This window comes from Phycodurus eques, chromosome 13 (assembly GCF_024500275.1).
Source record: "Phycodurus eques isolate BA_2022a chromosome 13, UOR_Pequ_1.1, whole genome shotgun sequence".
NCBI classification, from domain to species: Eukaryota; Metazoa; Chordata; class Actinopteri; order Syngnathiformes; family Syngnathidae; genus Phycodurus; species Phycodurus eques.
In genome coordinates, this window is record NC_084537.1 from 23901465 (window position 1) to 23928779 (window position 27315).

General features: G+C 43.6%; 2 protein-coding genes across 11 annotated transcripts in view; one reads left to right on the plus strand and one right to left on the minus strand.

Annotated features, from left to right (window-relative positions):
* Window positions 1-15529, minus strand: part of LOC133411140 (laminin subunit alpha-3-like) — a 64902-nt gene extending 49373 nt beyond the window's left edge. For 6 of the 8 annotated variants that reach the window (XM_061693072.1, XM_061693070.1, XM_061693068.1 and 3 more), the window contains exons 1-2: window positions 15218-15529; window positions 12528-12680 (exon numbers count right to left, since the gene is read on the minus strand). In XM_061693072.1, coding sequence (XP_061549056.1) covers window positions 12528-12680; window positions 15218-15475 — 411 coding nt within the window. In that variant the 5' untranslated portion in view covers window positions 15476-15529. Of the gene's footprint in view, window positions 1-4886; window positions 4952-12527; window positions 12681-15217 lie in introns of those variants that run through there. The other 2 variants (XM_061693074.1, XM_061693073.1) reach the window with 2 other exon arrangements.
* Window positions 15530-16440: 911 nt separating this feature from the next.
* Window positions 16441-27252, plus strand: vps4b (vacuolar protein sorting 4 homolog B). 3 transcript variants are annotated; one of them, XM_061693076.1, is made up of 13 exons: window positions 16441-16759; window positions 18581-18692; window positions 18924-19024; window positions 21633-21744; window positions 21835-21979; window positions 22071-22129; window positions 23627-23746; window positions 23835-23991; window positions 24095-24243; window positions 25643-25724; window positions 25814-26033; window positions 26144-26284; window positions 26377-27252. In XM_061693076.1, the coding sequence occupies exons 1-13, from the start codon at window positions 16739-16741 to the stop codon at window positions 26476-26478; spliced, it is 1521 nt and encodes a 506-aa protein (XP_061549060.1). In that variant the 5' UTR covers window positions 16441-16738; the 3' UTR covers window positions 26479-27252. The 3 variants fall into 3 exon arrangements, with proteins under 3 accessions (XP_061549060.1, XP_061549061.1, XP_061549062.1); XM_061693077.1 differs by having other exon boundaries at window positions 18584-18692; XM_061693078.1 differs by lacking the exons at window positions 16441-16759; window positions 18581-18692; window positions 18924-19024 and adding an exon at window positions 19555-20466.
* Window positions 27253-27315: the final 63 nt, after the last annotated feature.

Here is a 27315-nt window from a genome sequence, read left to right on the forward strand (position 1 = left end):
CGTGCGCATCTCGGAGCCGCACCGCCGCTTGGCCACCGGCGGGAGTATCGAAGAAGATTTTTTTTCACGTCGACACTTTTCAACGATCCTCAGGCAACATTTCGCACGTCTGTCGTGGGGCAGCGCTCTCCAAATTTTTGGGGATTTATTGTAAGCGAAGCCGGAATATCGTGTGCCCCTTGATTTCGAGACATTTGTATCGAATATCTGTCTTGATGCGTCCAGGGCAGGCCCGCACTCGTCTTTGCATCCATCAGTGCTTTGATGGGAAAACCCAGCAGGCAGGTTTTTGTTTCTCTTTAAAAAAAAAAAAAAAACATTATTTAAGGAACACTTCACACACCCTTTTTCTTGTCTATCTGAAATTTGCCTGTTTTAAATATTACTTCATTTTCAACTATTGTTTTTTTTTTTATTTCTTTTTTTTTTTACTTTTTTTTCTTTTTTTCCATGTTTTCATTACATTTTTCTTTTTTCTTTTTTTCTTTTTGGGGGGAGGAACCAACCCTAAAAATGCTTATAAAAAATAGATAAATAAAATAAAATAAAATACATTTATACGCTGCTTACTGTCGTCGCATCTCCAAAATCATCGGTTTTCGGGGGGGAATAAACTTTTCTTTTCTTTGTTTGGTTCATGATAAAGAGAGCAAGTCATATTCTGAAATGTTCCTGGTTTCCTTTCCGGTTCATTTTCTGTCTCGCCGTTTCCTTGGCGATCGCTGGTGGGCGGAGCTTGCTGCAGCGCACCTGCTGTCAATCATAAACGCGGGTGGTTATAAGTACAGCAGTGGCCAAAAAAAGGAGTTGTCGGATGTTAACTCTTGCTTACTGCCATTGCCATAACCATTTGGGGGTTCTTGTGGTGGAGCTTTGACTTTCCTTCTTACTGCTTTCCCTCTTTATACAAGCTGCTGGAATGTGCCTGCGGAACAGTTTTGTCAATTCATTCAAAAGAACGCGCGAGGTCTGAGGTGACTAATGTTGAAACTGGCTCGCAACGCGTTTTCCTTCATCCCAAAGATGTTTGATGGCGTTCTTAGACATCCAACTCATCCGAGCATAATTTTATGAACAGCAGGAGAGGACCTCCCCGAAAGCGTTCCTATGGAATTGGAAGCATAGATTTGTCCAAAGTGTCTTGGAAACATTCATGGGGAACCCGCCCAACCCTAATTGATGGATTCATTAATTGATAAGGTGCACGTCTGCATACTTTTGTCCATATCAGACCGACTTCAAAAGATATGTGGGCTCTGGCTTTGTTTCAAATGTGTGTTTAGACTGGCCGAGCGGAGTCGGAGGGACCGAAATGAAAGCAGACGATGTCACATCAGGGTTGCTCTTATCCTGAAAGATTCCTCTCAAAGTCACGGGCCGCATCAACAACACGGCCGCATTGAGCCTATTTCCGAGTTTTTATGTGACGCTGGATGCGTAAATTCCGCTGTGCTCTAATGCAGCACAACCTAAACAGAACCGTGTTCATCAGAGGACACCGTCGAGACGCCGGAGCCGGACCTGGAGTTAACGTCTGAATCCGTTGCGTATCTATCAAGCGGCAGAGACGATTTTCGCCACCGTGAGTTACGGCTCGCGACAGGTTCCTGAACGCAGCGGCATTAGGAATGTCCGGAATTTGAGATGGAGCCGCGTGCCAGCCGCCGCGTCTCTGACCACCCTGACTGGCCCGCGCCCCCTCCTCGCCTGCCTGCTAAACTTCCTGGCACTCTTTTCCGCTTCAAAGCTTTGTTTCTATTTTCAGCTCTAATGTTTGTCTGCGCTCCTCTGTTTGCCCATCCTGTCGCATGGGCGGAGGTTTTCTCTGATTAGCTCGGAGGGCACTCCCAGCGTGGCAGGAGGTCAAGTGAGGCTGACGAGAGGCTTTACTCTGTCAACTTACAATGGATTCGCACTGCCGGTCCAAATGCTTAATTTCTCACTCATTAATGCCGAAACAGTGTTCCCCAGCTATTGTATATCGTGGTTCGTCGTTCGTGCTCTCCCAATTTCGTAGATTTTTGTTCGGGCGGTTTGTTCGTCTGTCACGGCTATCCCGGCTTTATCACGTAAAATCTGCACTTTATAGACCATTTCGCGTGGGTTTTACACTGTACTTACAGTACTTCTTGTAATGACCTCGTGTAACAGAGGCAAGGGTCCGTCAGTCAAACCTCAGTCCTCGGGATACCGAAAGAGGGGGCCGGTCGCCGGGTTGGTGGCTCAGCGGTCAGTGCGCTAACCTTTCAAGCCGGGGCGCGTTGGTCACGCAGCTTTGTTACACTCGCACGTGAGAAAGGAGAGCTACAGTCGCCGACGGACTTTTCAGCCATTTATTGAATGAAAACACAACACAATGAGCGCACTGACAAAAGGAGCTGCTGTTGGCCACAGCTCACGCCCAGGCCCTCACACGTCCCCTCAGCAGGCCCCGCCTCTTAAAGACACAAACATATCTGACACAAACATAACAATAGCTCGAGTATTTTCTGTCATTTTAAGCTTGCGATTTGTCGCGTGTCTTCAAATATGTCTGCAATGTTTTAATCTGTTGAAATGGGTTCGAAGCATGTGGTAGGGGTAAAACTATAAATACATGATAAAAATTAGAAATGAGATTTTCACCAGTCGTGGGCGGCTCTGGAAAGTATCCCGTGACGAACGGGGTTGACTGTACCCGATTTGTCATCCATCTATTTGCCTGTGTTCTATGCTAATCGTCACACATTTGCTCTTTGCCACCAAAGTCCCCTTGCGAACAAAGAACATTAAGAACCCGAATAGAACTTCTCCAAAGCCAAACGATCCTCAGCATGTGTAGAGCTTCAGCGATGTGCTACATCTGTGTGGTTCCTGCACTACTTGGCCTCCGTGAAAGTGGACTGTCACAATGAAAGGCAAAAAAACAACAACCAAAAAGTATCCACAACTTCACTCAGATTCTCACCCAAACTGAACGGAATGGAAATTTACAACCGGCACTTTCATGCTTGGCGTAGGTAACAAAACTATCATGATAACATTTATGGTATCTTGGAAGATTATTGCACTAAGCAAGAATCCTATCAGATTCACCGATGTCATTTCATGGAACATAATGTTCAACACTTCTTGATAAATTGCTGATGTGATTCACACTAACAGCTGACAGAAAGCTTTGCGTGGGATGTCCTACATTGACAGTATCTGGCAGACCTTTTATATCCCTCAAAAATATTTTAGCATGTAAATGTGTCAAACCCTTTTCCAGACGGTTAAAGTGTTGTCAAGTGTTAATTTGGAGGTCAGAAAGCAAGGCAGGAGGCAACTGGCACGCGGTACTTCACACCTCAGGGTGCTGATTTATCGCAGCACATAAAGTGGCTGTGAGCTGTCGGTGCTCGGTTATGCAGAAATGATAACACAAACACACACGCGCTCGCGCGCAAACATACACTTGGCATCTCCGGGTGCAACCGCTGTGGAAATGTTGTGACAGCGCACTAATGTTCGTCAGAGGCATTTACACTGACAAGCGAGAGAAAATGTTGACTTGGAGGCCTGTTTTGTCCCGACATGTCAAGAGGTGAAAGGTTGTCTGGATGCTTTGCTCGCGTTGTATATGCGATGCTTTTATGGGGGCGAAAGGTCAGGCACCCGAGATGCACGTGCACGTCAAACAACCGTGCAGGTCACAACTCATCACCTGACCTGTTTTGACACAGCCTCGTGCGCATTAAGCCTGCTGGCATCACTCGCAAGTAGAGAGGGCGGAGCTACTTGGAAGTTGTTTTTGTCTACAAGCTCGTCCACCTATATTGTGTTTTTCTATGCTAATATGCCAGCATGAGGAAACATTTACAGTCATTTGTGTCACCTGGCAGCATAATGAAATTGTCTTTAGTACATCTGCCTCGCAGCTTTGAGGTTCTGGGTTCAAATCTCACCTTTGGCCTTTTTCTGTGTGGAGTTTGCATGCTCTTCCTGTGCTTCCTCACATGTTAACTTAACCGAAGACACTAAATGGATTGTCGTTTACTTCCGTGTTGTCGCTGCCTGGTGCTGACGCTTGTGGAGTTACTTCCGTGCAATTTGGATGCTTGGATAAGGATATGGCCCTTCAATCGGAATTGGACACCTTAAAGTGCGCAAATACAGAACTCGCCAAGGACTACATTCCAGCAGTACCGCTAAAATGTCCCGAGATTACAATTCCTTGTTCCCATGACTTTTTCATTATTTTAGTTCGATTATCCAATTTATTTTTTACACTTTCCATGGCAGTTGCGGGGGGAAAAAAAAAAAAAAAAAAAAACACCTGCAAAATGAAGCCCCATTATTCGTGGGGGATAGAGATCGAGCCCTGCCGCGAATAGCGAAATCTGCGAGTCATTCAAAAGGTTTCCACTGTACTGGAATTGTCGATAGATGCCATAAGATGGGACAGGACAGGTTAAAAAAAAAGCCACAAGATGGCCACAGAGGGATACTTTTGTCAAAATAAAGCTCCTCAACTCACTTCAACCAATCCTTGGCACTAAGATGCCACCGGATGGCGCCAAACCCGTTGCTTTTGGCTTCGGCACAAAACTAGCTAATAGGTGGGTTTTGCAGCGAATAGCCTATCGGAAAAAAAACCTCTGCGATTAGGCGAATTTGTGCAATTTGCAAATAACTAATTGATTCGACTGACATTATTTCCGATGGAAAAAAAAGTTTCTTAATTGAAATCAGAACAACTTGGAATTCTTCCAGTGTCACAGAACGGATTGTGTTCAACTCCCGAGTTTCCGCTGTGTCTGCATCTTTTGTCGCGCCACACACGAAGTCGTCAAGAAGCCACAGTTCGACCAAAGGTCACAACAGATGCATGGCCACTAAGTCTACTGTGACTACCTGACACGTACAAGTCCTCTGAGAGTCTGATGTGAGAGCAGAGGAATTCCATTCAAAGAGGAGGAGGCATCGCCCTCTGTCACGGCGGATCAGGCCCGTCGGAGGCTTGCGGCGACAATGCATCGGTGGCGCAACTGTTTGTGTGTGCGCGCAACAGGTGGAGAGCGTTGGGCGGGGAGTCCGCTAGTCTGGTGTATTTTTCTCCATGACTCCATGGTGGAATTAGGCAGTTGGCAAACAGTCAGCAGAGAGCTGCGGTCGTGAGCGAGAGAGAGAGAGAGAGAGAGAGAGAGAGAGAGAAAAAAAACAAAAAAAACTACAGATGCGCATCTCTATGTGATTGTCATCGTCTCATTGCATACGTTTGCTTGCAACATCAATGGGAATGTTTTGTAATTTTATCCATTCATCATATTTTAAAAGAGACACAATCATCACAACATCAGCACGTGCGTGTGCGTGCGTGTGCGTGTGCGTGTGTGTGTTGGACTACAATCAACCTTTGGCTTATCAAACAGGTCTGCATCTACTGTATTTTAAATCATCTCTCCCAGTCAAATTATACACGTTTCTAACGACACGTAACGACGCTTTTTGATATAAAAAGCACGTTACAAATGCAGAACAAACGCACCATCATACAAGCATGTCATAGAAACCATAGAAAAAGCACAATGGATTTATTGGATGGAGGCCTGGAAAAAGATGCAAAGATTCCACATTAGCGCACAATGGAGCAGCAGGTTTAGAAGGACGTGCAGGCCGGCAGTCGCCGGTGGCGCACTTTCCCAGCCCGCAGTTAACAAATGCGGGGCGGCTGTAGTCAATATCTGCCACGTTGGCCCGGCGCCCCAGGAAGCCGTGCTAAAGACGGCCACTTACATCACCGGGGCAATGGGGACCCGTCTCGTAGCCAATCGCCGTCTCTGCCGTCAGACTGAGCCAGCTGCACCACATGAACACAACCCACCATGAATGCGAAGGGCCGTGTCGCAGAAAGATAGAATATCAAGAATAATACTCAGAAAAAGACTTGATTCGTCCCCGCAAAGGGGTCAGTTCCCATTTTTACAGCAGCAAAGTGGAAAGTAGCAACACGGGAGAATAATACGTAATATCATCTATCCGTCCGTCAGCTATTCCGCTCGTCCTCGCCGGGGCGAGCGAGCCGGAGGCGATTCCAGCTGACTTTGGACGAGAGGCAGAATACATCCCGGACAGGTCGGCAATCAATCGCGTAAAAAAAAAAAATACTCCCATGCAATGCCATACGATTTATGCATCTGTTTTCGATAGCACTCGACCTCGTTAGAGTCTGGCGAGGAGGATCTTACTTTTGTCCTCAAAAATGTATTTCATAATGTTTTAATTTCAAGTCATTTCCAAACTGCGTGTCTTTTTTTAAAATGATTGTTTGACTGTGTTCATGCACCTCTTTTTGTCCTTCCTCGACACACAAGTTACCATAGAAACAGCAATATAAGTGTTTGCGCAAACACTTCTTCCCTACAAATTCAGCCTAGCAACAAGTGGGCATGTGGAAAAAAAAAACAAGGACCGCAAAAAGGAATCAGCGCTAATAATGATAATAATAATAATAATACAAATCCGTGTGGTTGAGTGCTATGATTGATTCATTTCTGACTTCTTAGAGAAGCCCTCTAGTTCAAATTTGGACGTACAAAGGGGAATTTGGTTGGAAATTCCACATTCCTGTTGAAAATGGTTGCAAGCGCTCCGAAATTGAAAGAGTCCGTATGAAAGCATTTCATGATGCCGGATGGTGTCTTGACGAGAGTCGGTCGAATGTATTTAGCACGAGAATTTCCCTCGAGATCGATAAAGTAATCTATGTTACTACAGCTGCAAGCCATATTAAATACTAGTTGCTGCCCTGTATTATTTATGCGTTGCTGTTGGAAGACAAGTGGGTCCGTGAAAAACATGTCTCTCTCTTTTACGACAGTCCTGAAGTTTCTCGCTGAAAGTAACGGAATAAAGTCACATGACAGCCCTGGAATGATTATAGATTATGTCTGTAGCCATGTACAATGTGTCTATAACGTGCCACGTGGTCGTTTCTTCTTTCAACTCTCCCCAGCAAACATATCACCTCTGTATTTGTGTGGTAAGAAAGGCTCAGGTACATTTTTTTCAGCAATGCCTTTGTAAAGGCCTGAAAGGACGTCTCGCAATGAGGACACAAAAGGGGGCGATGGCAGCAAATACAACATTCACAGCAACTTTGGTGGGAAGTGGAGCCCTGACTGAAGGGATTAGGTTCTGAGGGAAGGCTCCGAAAATTGCATTCTTGAAAGCAGATCACTCAGCTGAGCCAAAGCCATTCCCTGTACCTGAACCGAATCGACCTCGTGAAAAACGAGCGCACTCGACATCACATCATCGCTTGCTAAGGGGGTGGGGGAGACAACAAAAAGAAACCTTAATTACCAGCAAACTGTATGGTCTGCAGTCCAATGAAAGCAACAAACGCACCACATTTAGGGTAAGGTTGAGTACAATTTTTTGAAAAGTGTCACGAACGTGACAACACTGTCAAAAAGACCCTGCTCACAAGAAAGCGCAGAAATGACGACAAACACTACAATATGGCCACGCTCGCTACTCGTTGCCGATGGCCGGATTGACACTGCAGGTTTAAGTACCAATTTTGGATTGGAAATGGATTCAATCACTGCGAGATTTTTAGGGGCTGTCTATTTCCATGGACATTTAAAATGTCAAATACGCAATAATCCTGTGTTTAGGTTCTCGGAACACAATAAACTCGCGTGCGGAAATTGCACATAAATTCGGCATCTCCACAAGCGTCAATATTGGGCAGTGGCAAAATGGAAGTACACCATAGTACATAAATAATACAAACATGAAATGTTACTTCGCAATGCGGAGTCACTTCCATCCATTTTCTGTACGGGAAAATGATGGACACACTTCTAATGAGCACATTAAGACCCTATTTAATGATTTATGCTTAGCTTTACAGTGGGTGTTTTTTTTTTTTTTTTTAATGTGTTTAGTGATGGGAAATATTCGATGTATGTATCCGATATGTATCTGAATTGTAATTTTTTTTGTATATTACAGTTTTCAACGTCGAAACCAGTTGTAAGGAATCATTTTTGTATGCAGGGCCAATGCAGTTCTTCCAAAGTCTTCGCAGGACCATCCAATTTTTCTTTCTTAAACATCTTGGAATGATGGACAAATGACTATTATTCATGATGAGCACTGGGCGGGCTGAAATTTGGCCCACGGGCCGTCGGCGCCCCCCGCTACTCACGGTTTGGACGGAAACAATGACGGTACGTCTAAAACGTCCGCTTTTGAGGCACAATTTTCCACAATGCTGTTTTCATGTCAACAAACAACCAGAATGATCTCGTGTAAACGGGCCCATAAAAAAGCCAATCAATTCATTGATTATCAACTCTGTCCGCAATCAGCTCCTCAATAAAAATAATGGTACCTATTTACAAAACAGGCATGCATCCAGAAGTTTTCAAATCGTTCATACTTGGGTTATTAATTAAATGACCCGTTGCTAAGGCTTGATAAAGTGCTAGACGTCATTAGATAAGATCGGCAAGAGTGACCTCCATCTTGCCAAATAGTGAGTCCACATTTAGCTGCACCGCTTCGGCCCCTTTGTTAGTTATAAACGGTCGAAGCTCATGGTGACAGCCGGATTATAGATGCATTACAATAGATGCATGGCTACGATGCATTGGCAGCGCCGAACGCCCGCTGAACAGCGAGCCGATTGTTCATATGCCCTAAGTCGTTCACAGCAGTTGATTAATCATTAAACAGCCACTAAGTGTGACTAGTAAACTATTTATAAACCCTTCAAAAGGGTATCACCTATTATAACGTGCTACCAAAGGCGCCAAAGTCCAACAGTCGTCCGGCAGCACCTGCATCAGAATGAACCCCAGACAGCAGTAAAGCCTGCTATGTTTGCCTCACATGCTCAGCTCACTCACAACAGATTAGCGCATGTATATGCAGGCCTCTTAAAATATATTCCCGAGAAAAAATGGAGGGACTGGACGCCTGATATCTGATGTCCGTGTTCGCAGCAACAACGGACGCTGCTCGCGGCTTGTGTCGCCACGGCTACCGTTCCCGGAAAAGAAGTCCGGATTTTGGTGTGGACAGATGTGGTCTACGTGGGCTACGGAGGTGGGCGGAGCCAGAAAATTGTGCACAAGCAAGAGTAGGTGACTGAAGTAAAAGTCAAAAGTAGTCCTGCAAATAATGACTTGACAAGGACGAAGCAACCAGTGAAGAAACTACTCAACTACGGTTGAGTAACTTCTGCTGTTGCTTTTTTTTTTTTTTTTTTTTAAATCAACAATATACTGTAACGTTAACTAAAACACTAATACATTAAAGCCATAAGAAATGGTCTTAAATTCACTTTTTTGATACCCGTTAAAGAGCATAAATTGGAAGTGGAGTTCTTGTAGGCTGAAATGTGAACATTTTGAGGCATACGCAGATGACAGGAGACGATGACATACGTAGCTGTTGATTTGTGTCGTCATTCAATGTGAGGCCGAGGCTGTTCTGCCTCTTCTGATTGGCAGCTGCACACCGTTAGTTCGTCCGATGTTTCTGCCACGCTTCAGGTAAACTCATCACTTTAAAAACGTCGCCGCTGCGGACGTTTTCTGTGCAGTCACGTGACTGCCTGATCGGTGAAATGAATTTAATTATTGGGAGGAGCATTTTGTGACGAGATGACCGCCACAGTCCACCGCTGACTCCCATCGTTCAAGTCTTCCGACTTGGAATTTTTATGTCTGGAAAAATCGCGGTCGAAATCCCTCGTACACGACGTCACACAAAAACACAGTACCTCAACAAATCTGGCTTCAGCCAACTTTAAAAGATTAAGCCTGCACAGATTGCATTTTCTTGAGCTTTTTTGAGACACACATTCCGATAATTGTGCCAATTGTCCCGCCCTCCTGATCAAAGTCATCAAAAAAGCCCAATTATTATTATTCTGAGTGATTATCCGGTGCTGTCGGCTGTGTTACGAATGATTTTTTTCCTCCCCGATCTGCTCGGGAAGACGGTCAGGACTGATATTCAAGAATGGCTAACCCGTTCAGTACTTCCGATTACAGACTCCAAAATTGTGATGTAAAACGGACAAAGAGCCAATTAGGAAGCTCGCGCTGTTGCCGGGCACAAATTGAGGAGGAACTTGTCATGTTGAGTCATTCACCGCAATTTAAATGACAATGAAAGGCGTTTGCAGTCTCGACGCCCTGCGGCGCGGCCTCTCACAGGTCCTACGCCAGACATTCGTTTCGGGGGAGGAGACTCGACCGTCGTCGGTGGAGATCCGGTGATGTGTGTGGTCATCTCCAGCACGCCAAACGCTACAAGAGCAATACGTAAGTAATAAGTTATGATGTTTTTCTCATCATGTGTGGTGTCTCTTACAACACAAGATGTTTGATAGCGATATGAGTGTACTCGTTTTATTCCGAAAGAAGGACTAGCCTTAACAGAGAGAAGACTACGCAAAGTAAGCAGACTCACATTCAAAGCAGTAAGTGTTAACGCTAATGTGTCATCTGTGGCCTCTGTTTGACTATTGACGGAGGTTAACTCGTTTTTCTTTTTCAACTGATTCAACAGATGCAATCATATAAATATCGGTCATCGGACGTACGACGGATGAGAAAGGTTTGGTCGTACCGGTGCATGCAGTAATCTTTGTAAACTTTGCGAGAGCGTCAGACTGCAACGCATTTTTAGTTGCAGTGATGGTTGAGAGAGCACGACACCAGCAACACGTACATTGGGAAATCGTTGTTTCTCAAATAGCGTGTTGATTTACACTTGGTAGACCATCACATCTTTTTTTTTTCAAAGGATCAGCGGAAACGGCTTGTTTAAAAAAAGAAAAAAAGGAAAGAAAAGCACACTTTGAACCTCAGTGTACACATCAACAGTGCCATTATCTAATTTATCTGCTGGCAGCGGTATAGAAAAGCCACCTGCGCCGGCCTTCAAAGAAACCACAGAACTCATTCAGCCGGTTCGAGCCCACATATTTCACCAACAATGTAAATTATCCTTTAGAACGTGTGCTTCCTTTCATTAGGTCCACCAAGGAACCATTGATTTGTATTCTGGAGTTCTTTAACCTTAATATCATCATAATCAATTTACACAGAAGAATACGATCTCCGCCATGGCCGTGGTAACGTCAGGTGACAGTGGTGGACCAGCCAGGACTCAATGCCTGTTGTAAGCCAAAAAAAAAAAAAAAAAAAAAACACACAAAAAAAGGAATGCAAAAATCCTTACTGTCGCTTGGAAGGAGACATGCATTTTTGCACAATTTAAAATAGATCCCAGGTTGCTTTGATCGCGTGTGATGTGCTTTCGTCAAAATGCCCTGAGGATCCAGAAGTATAGCACACTTTACACATCCATCCCTTTTCTCAATTAGCTGAAATTAGCCCATTTTAGGTGCCGGTCCAAGTCTCGTGCAAATGAGCGACTGTCTCCCCATATCGTGCTGCTTTAACTACCTCGACGTGTGAGAGCCACAATAGACACAAAAAGCAGATTTACTCAAGGAAGCAGCACTTCATACACTACACCGTGTGTATGTGGCGCATGGGTACACAAATATTGATGTTCACATTTGGGTGAGGGGGGACTTCAGAGGCCAAATGATATGTATACAAGCAATTAAAAAGTCCATTTTACATGTCTCCTTTAAAACATCAAGAGAAAAATGTACGGCCCACATCAAAGCAGTATGTTGTTTTTTTCTGTCTTTCGTAAATGTCTGTCATTCCCAAAAATGGCTCAAAACAAAAAATGCAACAACAGCAGGTGAGTATTTTTTAGGGTCATGCTGGTAGTAATTGAAGAAAAATGTGTGCGATAGTGTGCATGCGTGCGTGCGTGTGTGGAAGGGGGGATTACGCGTTTGCGTGGTCCCGATGCTGGCGAGGGCGCAACAAGTTGTCGTGTGGCTGGTCGTCAGTCAGAGAGATCGCGCCATGCCCATTATAGCTCACCGTAATACGACGTAACGCTCCCAAATACACGGAGCATTACCACATATTAAACTCGCGCGTCCTCAAGCCCCGCACGCGTCCGCGCACATGTCGCCGTATTATATTTAGCTATGCGGGGTCTTTGCTTAGCTTAAGCATGGAAACAGAAAAGGCCGGCTCTCATTGTGTGGCACCGTGAGTCAAAAACAACAACATTCAGCCCTCCGATGTCACGCCTTCAATCTTAAAATTCCTCTTATCCTTGATCCCGAGCGAGAGAATTCCTGTCTTTCCTCACAGTGGGTACGTAAAGTGCAAATTCTGCAGGCCGCGCGCCAGATTCCCGCCACAGGGCCCACAGGTCAAGACGGCAACATTTTCGCCAGCCGCAGCGGCTCGAATCTGATTCTTGGCACGCATTCAAAAGCCTTGCTCACATGATGGCCACTGCCAAGGCTGATGACGATAAATATCACAAGCACACAACGCCTTTGGCCCATAGGCCGTAAAAAACGAATCCCTTCCGAGCAAACCAAATCGACGCGACGGTTCGAGCTGAGGGAGATATTGCAAACAAGATGACGATCAGCTTACCTGACCGAGGTCCAGGGTGACGTTGACCTCGTTGTAGCCCAGCCCCTTGGACAGAGGCGGGCTCTGCCACCAGCGCTCTGTGCCGTCAATAGCGTTGCTCGCCGGGTGGCTTTTGCTCGGGTCAGCGGCGTTGCAGTAGTCGCAGAACTGGCCCTGCGTTGGAGCACATGTTTGGTTGGCGCCAGAAGTCAAAAGGGGGCTATTTTTCAGGAAAAGTAGGACTTAGGGATGAGCTGCCATGACGCATCACGTCATGACGCATGTTTGTCTTTCAGAAGAAGCGGCCTCAACCACGGGGGTCGAGAGAAGAAGAACACCGTGTACCGCATTTGCGCAAACAGCGGCCTGGGGGTGTTTCTTTACCGAAATGAAAGATGGCGGCCGCCGTCTACGAAGGAAAGGCCTTCATTTGCATTTCAAGAGATGAAAATCTGCGATATCGAAAGATGGGAAGAAATGCCCCTTTTACAATACATTTTGACAAGTACAACATGCTCTGAACGTATTTCACCTGATTAAAACGCACTTTTTCAACACATTGTAAATGTCTTTCTACATAACAAAAAATGTGAAAGCAGAAAATGTATTGAAAATACTGCATTGTTTTGTGCTATGCGTTTGAAAGATATGGCGAGTTTGGCCGGTCGGCTCAAGCTACGGCGAGTCTGCTTGTGAGTATCTAGGCGTGAGCTGTGGTTGACAGCAGCTTCCACGTGAGTGTGCTCGTTGTGTTGATATGTTTCACTGTTCCCGAGGCATTCAATAAATGTCTGAAAAGTCATGAGCGACTGTGGCTCTTCTTTTCCTCATATAGAGGGCATTACAGATGCGGACGTTGTTGTGGGCTCTTTTGTTACCATTCGTATTCGTCCGTTCGATTTGTCATCAAGCCTCCTCCTGCGGCAAAGTCCAAGGAGATTGGCTCAAGTCCCGTGGATGTTCAACTTTGGAATAATACGCGGAACTGTAGACACATGAACATCGAGCTGCTTGGGGATGGTCTTGTAGCGTTCACCGTTAGCGCGCCGGTCTATCGTTTTCCTTCCAATCTGTTGTTTGTTACATTCGAGTTATTTCTGTGACCTCTGTGGGTTTTTCTTCCATCAACAGAGAGGTGCCATCAATTTTATCTACGTGTGTACATATTTATAGAAAGAATGCTTAACTTTTTTTTTAAACTTGTACCTTGACCATGAACTTCCGTCAAATCCGTCCACCCGTTTCCAATAGCGCCGGTCCACATTCCAAGCAAGCGACAGGAAAAGTCCACACAGGGAGGCCTGAGCCGAAAGCGGAACCCGTGAACTCTCGGCTGCGGGGCAGACGTGCAAACCGCTAGCCCACCAATCTTAAAATCCATCCACTATCTGTACCGCTTCTCCTCACGCGGGTCGCGGGCCTGCTAGCGCCAATCCCGGCTATCTTGCGGCGAGAGGCGGGCTACACCCTGAACCGGTCGCCAGCCAATCGCAGGGCACGTAGAGACAAACAACCATTGGCACTCACATTCACACCTACGGGCAATTTAGAATCTTCAGTTAACCTGTCATGCGCGTTTTTGGGATGTGGGAGGAAACCCGAGTAGCCGGAGAAAAGCCACGCAGGCGAGGCCGCATTTGAACCCGCAACCTCAGAACTGTGACGCCCACCGTGCCGCCAATCTTAAAATCTTTTACTTTTCAAAGTTAGTTATTAGTTTTACGTTGGCAACTGTCGGCACCTGGAATGGATTGTCTTTATTTCCATCATTCCCGCGGGGGCGGATTTGTTTTGAATCCAGGAAAATCTGAGGTCGTAATGGACCCAAGATGGTTGACTCCACACTATTACATCTTTAAATGTGTTAACCATGTGTTTTTTTTTTTTTTAGAATTGCTTTTGTTTACTTCACAGTTAGGTTTTAAAGCTCGGGATCATCTTCAAATATGATTAGCATAATCAGGGGGAGTTCCTGACGTACCTTGAGGGACAGAAATGTATTCTTATCCCATCGCTGTAGTTATGGAGTCAACACATGGCTGCCTTTGTGCCCTTTGGCACTTTTTTGCAGTTGGGAAACAACTTTTTTTTGGCTGCCTTTGTGCCCTTTGGCACTTTTTTTTTTTCTGGTGAAGGTTACCTTACCATCCAATTCAAAAAAACATTCGCCGCATTGCAGCTGCGGTATATTGATTCTATATATATATATATATATATATATATATATATTCTGCCGTAGCCATCTTTCATGACCAAGAATACCAACGAGTCACCAAATTCTACTTGAAGAACTTGAACTGGATGTTAATGGCAGCCAGATGATTACTCTATTTTCCCATTTAGGTGATTAGGTCCAAGTAATCCTCAATAAAGGAACAACAACAACAAAAATAGATAGCATGGAAAAGAAAAGATGAAGTTTCCACCTTAAGGAACAGAAGTGGACTCCTATTGTGTGTAGAAATGCTGGCGATTGTGAATGTTTCATTGTGGGACTGCTCTTGGTTTTCCTTCCCAAAGGGATGATGTGGAGCCCTTCCACTTCTCCTGCTTTCGGCTATTTCCTTCACAAACAATGGAGTGAAACTCCAAGAGCTTCTGGCATTTGAAACCTCGCGTAAGGCAAAGTTCAGGAAGAGGAAACATTCCGAATGGTGACTTTGCACAGTAAGTAGAGTCGATGATGGTGCGACATGTTTGATGGTGCTTACCCGAATATTTTGCGTGACAAGTCCGGCGGTCGGTCCCCCGACAAGCTTGCAGTACAAATCAGCTCTCGGCGTCCCGAACTCATCCTTCCCGCAGGTTGCTGTCGCGGAAATCCTCGATCCTTGCGCCAGGTTGAAGTACGGAGGACTCAAACTAAAACCGGTGAGTCCGTCGAAGGCTTCTTGTGCACGCGAGCACCTGCAAAGAATAATGGAGACGAAAAGTGCGAGGAGGTGAACTCGCGTCACCTCTCTCCCCATCTTGCACACTGCAGGTCCCGACCGCGCGCCTCCAGTTCTCCACCTGCGGCGCGTCGTCGTCCTGGTGGGCTGCGCCGTTTGCGCGCGGGCGCGCCCGGGCGCGCGCGCGCGATACTTCATCGAGCGCAACACTTTGCGCAAATCCAGCCTTGGACGCGCAGGTGGAAATGTCCCACGGGTCGCGCATCTTTCTGCGGGTGTCGCGTCGTCTGCAGTTATGATTTGACAGAGGTGGCAAAAAGTACTCGCAACCTGAACCTGGACTTGAGCAGAAGTACAGATACTTGGGGAAAGAGAACAAAAAAGAAGTCCTCATTTAACTCACGTACTTGGGTTAAAGGACAAAAGTATGCCTATGGAGTCGAAAATGCGCGCTACTCTTAAACAAAAGTCACTTCGTCGAAATATTGTTTTTACGGCGCCGCCAATCGCTCAATCGTGTGTCTTTACCGGTGCAACGATTCATTGACACATAATGGATGAATCCATTCCGATAATCAGTGAATCGTTTGAAGACCTCGTTGAAGACCTGAAAATTCTACTTAAGTACCGTAACAACAGAAGCAAACTGTTCTCACCTCTGCGATTTGCATACCCGTTTGACAATTTAAAAAAAGACTATTTTCTTTTCCAATAATTTGGGTCAAGTGGCAAACTTCAAAGTAAAATGAAAACATGACCCATTCATTCGATGAATATGTGTCGAAATGGCTGTGGTGCAATAAATCACAATCAAATAAGTATATGTGTGGGTGTTTTCAACTCCATGTTGAAATCATTGCAATTTGTATGAGATTTTAGACCCAAATTCGGCTTTTGGCGAAGCAATTGAGGAAGGTCGCCAAACTAGAACTTTGGCTCCCTCTAGTGTTACTTCTGTGTATCACATGGTTTTTTTTTTTTTTTTTTAATTGTTTTTTTTTTATTTTATTTTTTATTTTTTTGTTAAAGGGGCGTAACGCAAGGCTGAAGTTTCAGACGTGAAATGAAACGAGAGGGAGCGTACTTACCGAGTTACACTTTGGGTTGAGTGCTGTTTTTATTATTATTACTTACAGTGTATAAAGTAATAATAAGTCAAGATTTGTGTTTGTATGGCGGGTGAGGCGTTGGGCACTCCTGGCGCGACGACAACTTGTGACTCACTCAGTGGACGGCATTGTTGAGTGTGCGGCGCGTCTGCGCCACCAAGTCAGCAAGCAGGAAACTTGTGAGTGACTTGCGACGATCAGGGTTTGAATTTGTTGCTTTTGTGACTCCGACATGGAGCCCACCAATCTGCAGGTACGATGAACTTTTGAATGTTGTTGTTGTTGTTGTTGTTGTTGTTGTTTAATGTTCAATGTGGTAAATGACCCACACAAATTTTGGTGAGCAAAGCAAGTCCTCATATTCGTGTCAGCCTGTGTTTGCTCACGCCGTCACTGTCAACTATTCAAACAATTACAGGCTACCTTCCATTATTCAATTGAAGCAGTGCTTTTGGCTTACTGTACTTTGTAAAAAATAAAAAATAAAAATAAAAAATACATTAAAAAAAAGAGCTAAGGCTCCATGATTACATTTAATTTGTTGCCCTCCCCAAACTTATTGAAAGATAGGAAATACTGTATGTGCAATCCAATTATATCAAATTACATTTTGGATTTCAATGAATTATTAGCAATAATTCACTCATTACATTTAATGATTATCATGAATTATTGAATTACAAGAAAACATCCCCCGTAATCACAAATAGTCGCGAGATGAATCTTTTGATCATATTTGTGACGATAACTTTGTCCAAATGTACCAAAAGTATTGGAACAGGGAGGTCACTTTATTTTTGCTGTCGACTGAAAACATTTGGGACTGACATCAAACATGGGACAAGTGATCAACAATTGATCTTTTATTTCCAGCTATTTTGCGCCTGGACGAATGTGGCATTATCTGCAATGAAGCACCTTTTCGAGTTGAGCAAAAGACTTAAACTGCATGAACTGAATAATACTTCATATTTTGTTGCAAATGCTTCGCTTGCATTACCATTACTTTTGCATTCTTCTTCGTGCTTTTCCGGGCATTCCATCACCTTCATCGCAGCCTCTTTCAGTTGTTGTTTGTTTGTCTGTTTGTTTTGGGCAAGTAATGCCTTCAGTCTCCTTTTTAGCAGTTAAAATGCATTCAGTAGGGTTGAGGTCTGGGGATTTTCTTGGCCAGTCTAAAACCTTTCACGCAATCACTTCGGTTTGGTTGCTTCTTTAAATTGGCAGACATGTTTCGATGCACTTCTGAGTTGATTTTGCTGCTGCCATCGTGTGTTACATCGGTGACAATAAATGAAACCTCCAAGAAGAAGCCATGCAAGCCCAAGCCATGATATTACCTCCACTGCTTCACAGATGAAATTTGGGATAATGAGCACACCCTTTCTTCCTACAAACATTTTCCTGTTGCTAAAAGTTAATCTTTTTCTCATCAGTCCCGGACTTTGTGAGGGTTGTAGCCATACGTTTTGGCAAATTCCAGCCTGGCCTTCCTATTTATCTTGCAAATAAGTTACGTGCATTTTCTAGTGAAGTCAGTCAGGCCGACGGTTGATTGTGACACCTTCACTCCTGGTCTTTGGAGGTCGCTGCTGATGTTACTAATAGTTGTTTAAGGGATTTCCTTCACAGCTCTCACAACCTTTACGTAATCAAGCGTGATCTACTCAACTGACGTTTGCTACACAGTGCACCAGTGCTTTCGTTCCGCTTAAGGACTTTCCAAATGGTTGTGCCGGTATTTGCTATGACCAATGTTTGTGAACTTCTCTCAGCTCCACAATTTATTGATTGATTGATTTATGTTGGTTTTCGTGTTGGTTACACTCTAACTGGTATAAATGTAGTTTGGGCAAAATACAAATCAGAAAGTGAGCGTAGACATTCAGTTATTTATTGTTTCAATGACAAATGGAAGCAACAACATGTTCCAATACTTTTCCACACATGAAAAATTGATGGGTGCAAACAAATGGTGCCACCCTCCCTAAATGTGCAAACGTACGTAAACCAAAGAATAAGGACGACCTCTCGGTGTGTCGCCTATTAAGCGAACGTGATTGTTGTCTTTCAGAAGGCCATAACAGTGGCGCAGAAGGCAGCGCAAGAGGACCAGGCGGGGAACTACGAAGAGGCTATTCGCTCCTACAAACACGCTGTCAAGTACTTTCTCCACATTTTAAATCGTGAGTCACTACGTCCATGTTAGAGAGTAACTCTATGGAGGCCAAAATATGGGGCCTTTAAGGTAACTTTCTGGTGGCAGCACGTCAGCCTCACAGTTCTGAGGTTCTGGGTCCGCCGCGAATCTCGGACTCCGGCCTTCCTGTGTGGCGTTTGCGTGTTTTACTTGTCGAATTTATAGGCAAAGAATGGATTGGTCTCGTGAACATAATGTCTTTCTTTCTCCCTGTCAGGTGAACCCCAAGGTAAAGACGGCAATCAGAAAATCAGGGACAAATGTAAGGAGTACCTGGACAGAGCGGAAGAGCTACAAGAGTACCTAGTGTATAAAGAGGTCGATACATAATTATGTTTCTTGTGCAAATGCGGACATAACTATATACATCACTGTCGTGACATACAGTACGTGGTTTTGAGCTTACAAAAGGCATAAGAATAGTGTCACTTGTCACATGACACAAGAAGGCGAGCTAAGTTACCACCTTGCTTACTGCATTTTGCAGTGAAAGTTCAATCATAAAGGTTGCTTGAATCAAATTAAGACGGACTACACCCACCTTGCAAAAATGCAAATGGTTTATTCCACCCAGCTCATTTGTTGCAACGTACACAACTCTGGGTACACATTACACAAGAAGAGAACACAAAAAGACTGGAGAGGTAAACAAAAGCTAAAAGTAGGCGGCCAAATAAATGCTTACTAAGTTTTTTTTGTTGGTTTTTTTTTTTCACAGAAAGGTAAGTTGAGCCCAAATATTCAAGCAGGTTTTGACTGATGAAATACCATGTATATTTTTAATCAGACCTTCATATAGCCAAGATTTTCGTGCTATGCTCCTACTCACAGTGATCACGCGCGGTAAGTAAGTAGAATTATACATCAGTCAAGAGTTCAACTGCGGTTGACTCTATATTTAGCTTTTTTTTACATTGTGTCATCTGCGGAAGTTGAAAAAAATATTTTGACAAATTCAGTAGTGCAAAAACAGATGTGTTTTCAAATGTAGGGAATAAAAGTAAAAAGTTAGCAGAAAAATAAGTACTCATGTACAGATACCCGAAAATTTTACTTAAACACAGGTACAAAGTATTTGTACTCGTCCAAGGAACGCTCAGTTACCGCAATACTCACTGTTTTTCAATTGATTGTTTTATATTTTTGACCTTCAGTGTTTTCCATACATATATTTACAGTATTTTGACTTTTCCATCGCATTATTGTCGGTAGTCTACGTCGTGACTTACGTACAAATTCGTCACCGCCGTAGGAACAGAGCTCCGTCGTAAATCGAGGAGCCTGCCTGTAAACAAACATTTTGCATTTTGAAACGGCATTGGATTTAAAGATTAAATGTCCAAAATGTTCAGTATGTATGTTATGCCTTGTCATACTTCACTGCGCAAATAATTTGTTTTAGCACTCCATCAATAATACGTAATAAGTCTACGTAAAACGTTTATAAAAGTTTTGTGTTGCCGTTTGTTTTTGTTTTTGTTTTTTTAAACAAGTCGAGTGACGTGACGAGCGTAGGTTACGTCGTGACGTCATCACATTCCCTGTGCGCAAGTCGACGCTTTTCAATGCGGAAGTTCCCTCCTCGAAACAACTCGGGGACAATTTCAGACACGAAAACAAGCCAAAGAGCTACTCGAGCTACATGTCGACGTGTTTACTTGTCAATTAAGTTTTAAAGGCAGGCGGTGTAAACGATCTCGCTATCGTTTTGGCTATCGGACAAGTGATCAGCCCTCATGGCTACCAACAATAATTTACAGGTAAGTGGACGCATAAACATCAAGCTGCCGAAAGGATTGGGAAGAAACTAAAGCTAGTCCTCGACAACATTGAACAAATGTTTCGTTTTCTGTCTTGAGTGGTTGATATTTGGAAAGGCTCGCTTTGTCTTTGTGCGAGTGTCGAAAGAAGCAACGAAACGTTAGCCGCTAATTAGCCATTTTAGCTCCTTAGCCGTTGCTAACTTTGCGATTATTTCGGGAAAGTCGTCCGTGGACAGCGAAAAGTGTCCACCAAAACATCAATTAAGCCCTACATATATAGTCTAAAACGATATGTTTCAATGTTATATCCGACAGTGCGTTGTTATCGTGACTTTGAGTTGACAGCGCGGCTAACGAGACTAGCATGGTAGTTTGGGCCTGTGCGGTGACTCCATTTTATTGACAAACTGAAGCCAATAGGAAGTTTAGACCGTCGTCACACGGAACCATTGAGCGTCCCTGTTAGTGCATTGCACCAGTTGGGACACGAAAGCCATCAATTGAGCTGTTGCTTGGAATTGTGTTCGTGTTTGCTGAAATTCAAATGATCGTTGAAGGTCTCGCCCATCATTGTGTTAACATCTTAACATTGCTATGAACGTTCGAGATGACCAACGCAGTGCAGTCACAGTACCTGACCTGTGACCTGTGAGCGGAAGCATGGCGTCAGAGGGCATCCGGACTCACAAAAAATACAAAGAAGAAAAAAATGTTAGTAGAAAAAAGGCTAACTCCAATCTCCATTGCAGTTTTGCAGTCTTCACAGTTTCATTTTTATTGTGGTAAATGACTTAGGAGACATGGTACACGAACACTCAACACAACTTTTCGTGTCCCAATCAGGACGTCTGTGGAGCAGCCTAAATCAGCATTGACCGCACACGAAAAGATGTGCCATTGTATCCAACTATCCATTGAAAATGTTAACATTTCCTGCAGTTGGCCCCTGCTGTTTTCCCGAGCAGTTTGAGCAAAATCTTCCTTTCACATCTCGCACCACAGGATAATTAATCATTCCCGATAATCTTTCAGAGACATCCGACGATCGGGCCTTTGTTGACTTTGGTTGTCGGAGGAAAAATGCTCAAATTTAGCCCAATTTGTCGGTATGTGTGTACCCCACAAAAAACTCAAAAGGCTCTCTTCTGTGTTTTTATTCATAGAAAGCCATCGATCTTGCCAGCAAGGCGGCTCAAGAGGATAAAGCTAAAAACTATGACGAAGCTCTGCGAATGTATCAGGCTGCTGTACAGTATTTCCTACATGTCGTCAAATGTAAGCCATAAATCACCAAATTAACTGAGCTTGCACAGATTGCAAAATTGTGAAAAGTTACGTTCTCTTCCTGTCCCGGATTCTTTCCAGATGAAGCCCAAGGTGACAAAGCTAAACAGAGCATCCGCATAAAATGTGCCGAATATTTGGACCGGGCAGAGCAGTTGAAGGATTACCTCAAGAAAAAGGAGAAAGCTCCGCCTGCTAAGCCTGTCAAAGAGTCTGATGACAAAGGGTGCGTTTGCGGGTGGGGCAGTGATGTATGACGCCATTCAGTTCCAAGTTAAGATCTTCAGTCTGTTAATTCTGTTTGTTTGTGCGCTCAGGAATGAAAGCGATGACGGTGATGATCCCGAGAAAAAGAAGATGCAGAATCAACTCTCAGGTTTGCTATTTGCGTAGTAGTCGTGTAGCACTGCACAGCATCAAACTAAGGGGATGGATTTGTTTTTAATCTTGGCTACCTTAGCTAGAGCGGAACCACCAAGGTTGAGCAGTCTGATCTGTGACACTGGTTCGCTTCTATTTTTTCCCCATAAGAAATAATGTAGGGAATAATTTATTCCAGGGTCAAACTGTTGCCATCATTAACCCTTATTTTAAGTAACATTTTAACATTCTTGACTGTTATACACCTGCACGGAGGCGTTACACACTAACGAACAGGGAAGGGTTTACAGAGGGCAAATGTTGTGTAGTGGATAATAACTGTTACCCTATATAAATTCCTTCACTTTAGTGCCTACGATTGGTTAAAAAGGATAATAAAAGGCTTGAGTGTAGGACAATAAATGTATTAAAAGACAGTGTATAACTATAATCAACTCAGCAAACGTGACACCCAATCCAATGCATTTTTTTGTTGGCGCTGGACAAAGTGGTGAAAGTTCAGAGGGGGAATTGTGCAGGTTAAAGTTAGAGCTAGACACATTGGACACCGAGGAAAAAAGAAAAGCATTATTGTGTGGGCAAATCGAGTTACTATTGTCGAGGTTGTCCTGATAGACTTGCTTGTGATCTGTTAAATTTGCATGTTCTTTCATTGCTTTTTTGTGATTATTAATTGTATTGCTTATAATGTCCTGAGCGGCCAACATTACAACATGACAGAAATAATGGGTGCGAGGTTACTGTAATTGAATTACTTTGTTGCAATTAATTTACTTCAATAAATACTCTTAATGACATGCTTACTCTAACTTTCTCACTGCCCCGGTTATATGGACGGACGGGTGTTGTCCAGAGTTTGCGTACATTTGGCTTATTTATTTATTTATTTTTTTCACGCGTTACTTAAACGCGGCATGCTCCTCCTCGTGTACATTCTTCAGGTGCCCGATCAAATTTGTGTTGCAGCATTTAGAGGACGTTCCCCACAACGTACTTCAGTTGTGCACAGACTGCAAATAACTTGCGTGTTGTTTGTCTGAGACACCGCAAAATAGTCCCACACCAATGATGTGGTTTTTCACCGACAAGATTGAAACAAATCTTTATTGGCCGTCAGGTAGTTACAGTACTGCGCCACAAGACACTTGACAAGGCTAAAAATAAACTAGCTTTTGGATTCATACGCAACGCGGAGTTAAATGTCTTGCGGAAGCAAATTATGACATGAAAGATGCTCAGATAAAATGCAAATGATCAGATAGGTGTAAAGTCTACTTTTAAGGTATATTTGGTTGAACTCCAAATGATACGACTTTTGGTGTGTTCAACTTTGGTGGTTGTACTGTATGTAACAGTTTGTCTTACTTTCTCCAAGCAGCTTTTTGGCAAGACATTATATTGTGTTGCTGTACCTAATGTTCTGGCCAGTGTGTATATATATTCTTCAATGATGTCAGAGGATGTTATTTATTATTTTATTTGTTTTAATCAGGCGCAATTGTTATGGAGAAGCCAAACATCAAGTGGGTTGATGTTGCTGGTTTAGAAGGAGCCAAGGAGGCCCTGAAAGAAGCTGTGATTCTCCCTATCAAATTTCCTCACCTTTTTACTGGTACAGTATACAATTTAGTTTTCAGACCAGGTCTGGTGGTGTTCCTAATCACCAATTAAGCTCCAATGACTGCTTTGGTGATTTCAAGGAAAGAGAACACCATGGAGGGGGATCCTGCTCTTTGGACCTCCAGGTACAGGAAAATCTTACCTTGCTAAAGCAGTCGCCACAGAGGCAAACAACTCGACTTTCCTGTCCGTCTCCTCTGCTGACCTTGTATCCAAATGGTTGGGTGAAAGTGAAAAGTAAGTTTCGCTATTGGCAAAGCAGTAAGGCCAGAGTGAAACATGACGGTATGCTCAAATCTGCGTATGTTCACGTCATGGACACGTCCTCTCTGTCCTCCAGATTAGTTAAGAATCTGTTTGCCCTTGCGAGGGAACACAAGCCTTCCATTATCTTCATTGATGAGATCGACTCACTCTGCGGCTCCAGAAGCGAGAACGAGAGCGAGGCGGCACGCCGTATCAAGACGGAGTTCCTGGTGCAGATGCAAGGTAGGTCTGATGAGGTTCAACCCCTGGCTGATGAAATATTAAGCACTTACCTTTAATGGCTTCCAATGTATTCCGGCAAAGTTTTTACGAAATGGTGATCTTGGCATACGTGTCCAGTTGATGTAGTTTCAATGATCCCCCTAATGTCCACGTAAGGTCGGACACAAACGGAAAAAAAAAACCAACACCTAAAAAAAACATACAGCATCATGAACATCTAAGGCTTAACATTAGGAATGCAAAAAGGAAGCCCGTAACTCCGGGAGAAAAAAAAAGCACCTGGGCAGTGCGCATGTGCAGTGATGATGTTCTGCTGTCAATCAAAGTTTGTGTTTGTGGTAATGTGCAATACAAAATGTTTTTAACAACTGACATATGTTCAGTGTTTTCACAACGATAAATGCATTCCCGGATCCTTGTATATAAACATACATACAAATGCCACTGGAAATACAGTATAACGCTCTCCATTGGTTGAGGGAACAATGCGTCACCATGGAAACTCAAGCTGTGCGTAGACTGCATTGCACATTTGGCCTCCATTTCGATCTCAACCAAACACTTCGTGTTACGACTGCACCTTGAGCAGCTGTCATTGAAATTCTGTCCAAAAGCTTGTCTGTGTGAAATTATTATTATTTGTTTTTTTTTTTAAATAACATTGTTCTGACTGTTCCTTTATAAGATGACAGCGTTTCTTAGCCTGAAAATGCAAACATGAGAAAATAGCTGTTTTTAGTTTTTGACTAGGATAACCATGATCGTTTCCTGTATAAATGCTGGAAATGGTTGATTCTTGAAAACGTAGAATGTGCACATGCGTGTTTAAGTGTTCAGTATCGGCCTGCATGAGGACGTCGAATGTTTTGAAACTGATGGTCATTTAAACGCACAACCAAAACAGTTTCGGCCTCATGTTTTATTGCTGATTAATTTCAAGATGCCGAAGGACAGTAAGCACACGTTAGCAACCCGGCAAACATTTCATTTCTATTTTATTTTCCAGCCGATGTTTCGGTTTACTGTAGACTCAACAGCTTTCCACCCCCCCTTTCTTTCCATCACTCAGTAGAATGGTAACAATGGATTGCTAACTGAATCACACGGGGCAGAAAGAATGCTGCTGGGGCATAAAGAATGCCGCTGGGGCACTATAAATAGATGCTAAGTTTATGAGGCTTACACATGATGCCATTTTACGCCACGTTAAAACATGCAAAAGCACTTGGAAGTGAGGGATTTCCCCAAGAGCTCGGGTCGCTACCGGGATGTTTGTTACATCGCTTAATGCGGACAGTCGGGTGTTTTGAATTCAGATGTTCAAAATTAAATCATGAATTTACTGAAAATAAAACAAAGTTCTGTATACACCATGGTGTTTTACACATACTCATTTCAGGTGTTGGAAATGACAATGAAGGAGTGCTTGTACTTGGGGCAACAAACATTCCATGGACCCTCGACGCTGCCATCAGAAGAAGGTACTGGGTATCACTCGGTGCAAGTTGCACAGTGCACGCACACACGCACGCCATTGTCAACTCACCTCTGTTCGATCAAACCACGTTAGGTTTGAGAAGAGGATCTACATTCCGCTGCCAGAAGAACACGCTCGCTCCTTCATGTTCAAGCTCCACCTGGGCTCCACCCCAAACAGTCTCACAGACTCGGACTTTGTCACACTGGGCAAGAAAACAGACGGCTACTCGGGCGCGGATGTTAGTGTCATCGTCAGAGACGCACTCATGCAGCCTGTTAGAAAGGTCCAAGCGGCAACCCACTTTAAAAAGGTACATTATTATATTTTTTTATATTCATTTCATTTTCTGAGACTTGATTCACCGTTTCCGCCTGACTAATTATTATCACATTGTGTGTGAATTGATTGTGATTTTTAAAGGTGAATGGACCATCGAGATCGGATCCCCAAATAGTTGTACACGACCTCTTGACTCCTTGCTCGCCTGGCGATCCCAACGCATTTGAGATGACATGGATGGACGTCCCCGGAGAGAAGCTTCTGGAACCTGTAGTTTGCATGGTGAGGTGTCTTCAAGACAGTGTTGTGGTTTCAATTATTTTTTATTTTTTTTAATGATGAAATCATGCGCTCTATTAATTTGGTCTTTGCAGTCTGACATGCTGAGGTCTCTGTCCAACACCAAGCCTACCGTCAATGAGCAGGATCTGGGAAAACTCAAAAAATTCACAGAGGACTTTGGACAGGAAGGCTAGTTTTCATTTTGTGAAGCAGGCCAAAGCGAAGCAAAATAATTGCAATGTTCTATTTCATGTTTATTTCTTCTGCCTGTCTCATCTTCTTAGCCTGATAACCACAGAAAGGCCGTAGAAACAAATTTTATTTGACACTCAATCCTCTCTAAATAGATCTCATTTAAGCTTTATAACAAATGTAATGGGGTTTCCGACTTCTAAAGGTGTTAATGCAAAGATACCCAGGCTACCCAGGTGGACGAAGGTTATGCACACGTAATTCTTGTCGTTGACCAATAAACGCCCTGTCTTCTCTGTGTTGTATAAATAAGCAACACGCATTTTATATAATATGACATTTTGTGGTATCATACATTGGCTGTGGGAAGTGAAGCAGCATTGGGTTTCTTATGTGTCCATAATCTCAGTGTGGTAGATGTAGTACAGGCATTTAAGACTTTGTGAGTCATTCATGATGAGAGCTTCATTAGAGCCAAGGTTAGGATTGTCAGTCCACTCTCACAGCAATTGTATGCGTTCAGCGGATCACCGAAGGTGCCGGACCAGCATTATTTGAAACATATTTTTGTCACTGAGTTTCTCTTTTTTTAATCACACCCCACTGGACACGTTTCATTTTTTATACAGGAACTCATGCTGTTTATTAAATGCTAACAAAAAGCCTTATATAAAGATCATCTTTGTTCATTTTGACATAACAAGCTGAAGTCGGAGGCTTGTTTGTACATTCAAGCAACTAGGGAAACGTCTCCAATTAAATGTTGACGCTGTGCATCCTGTGCCTTCAAGAGAAGCTGTTTATTTTTGTATGGGCTTGTCTCAATTTATCATAGTGCT

Coding starts and splice junctions, on each gene's coding strand:
- vps4b (XM_061693076.1), top strand. CDS start 16,739: ATGGAGCCCACCAATCTGCAG. Junction 18,693..18,923: donor CTTTCTCCACATTTTAAATC/GTGAGTCACTAC, acceptor TCTCCCTGTCAG/GTGAACCCCAAGGTAAAGAC. Junction 26,285..26,376: donor TGGAACCTGTAGTTTGCATG/GTGAGGTGTCTT, acceptor TGGTCTTTGCAG/TCTGACATGCTGAGGTCTCT.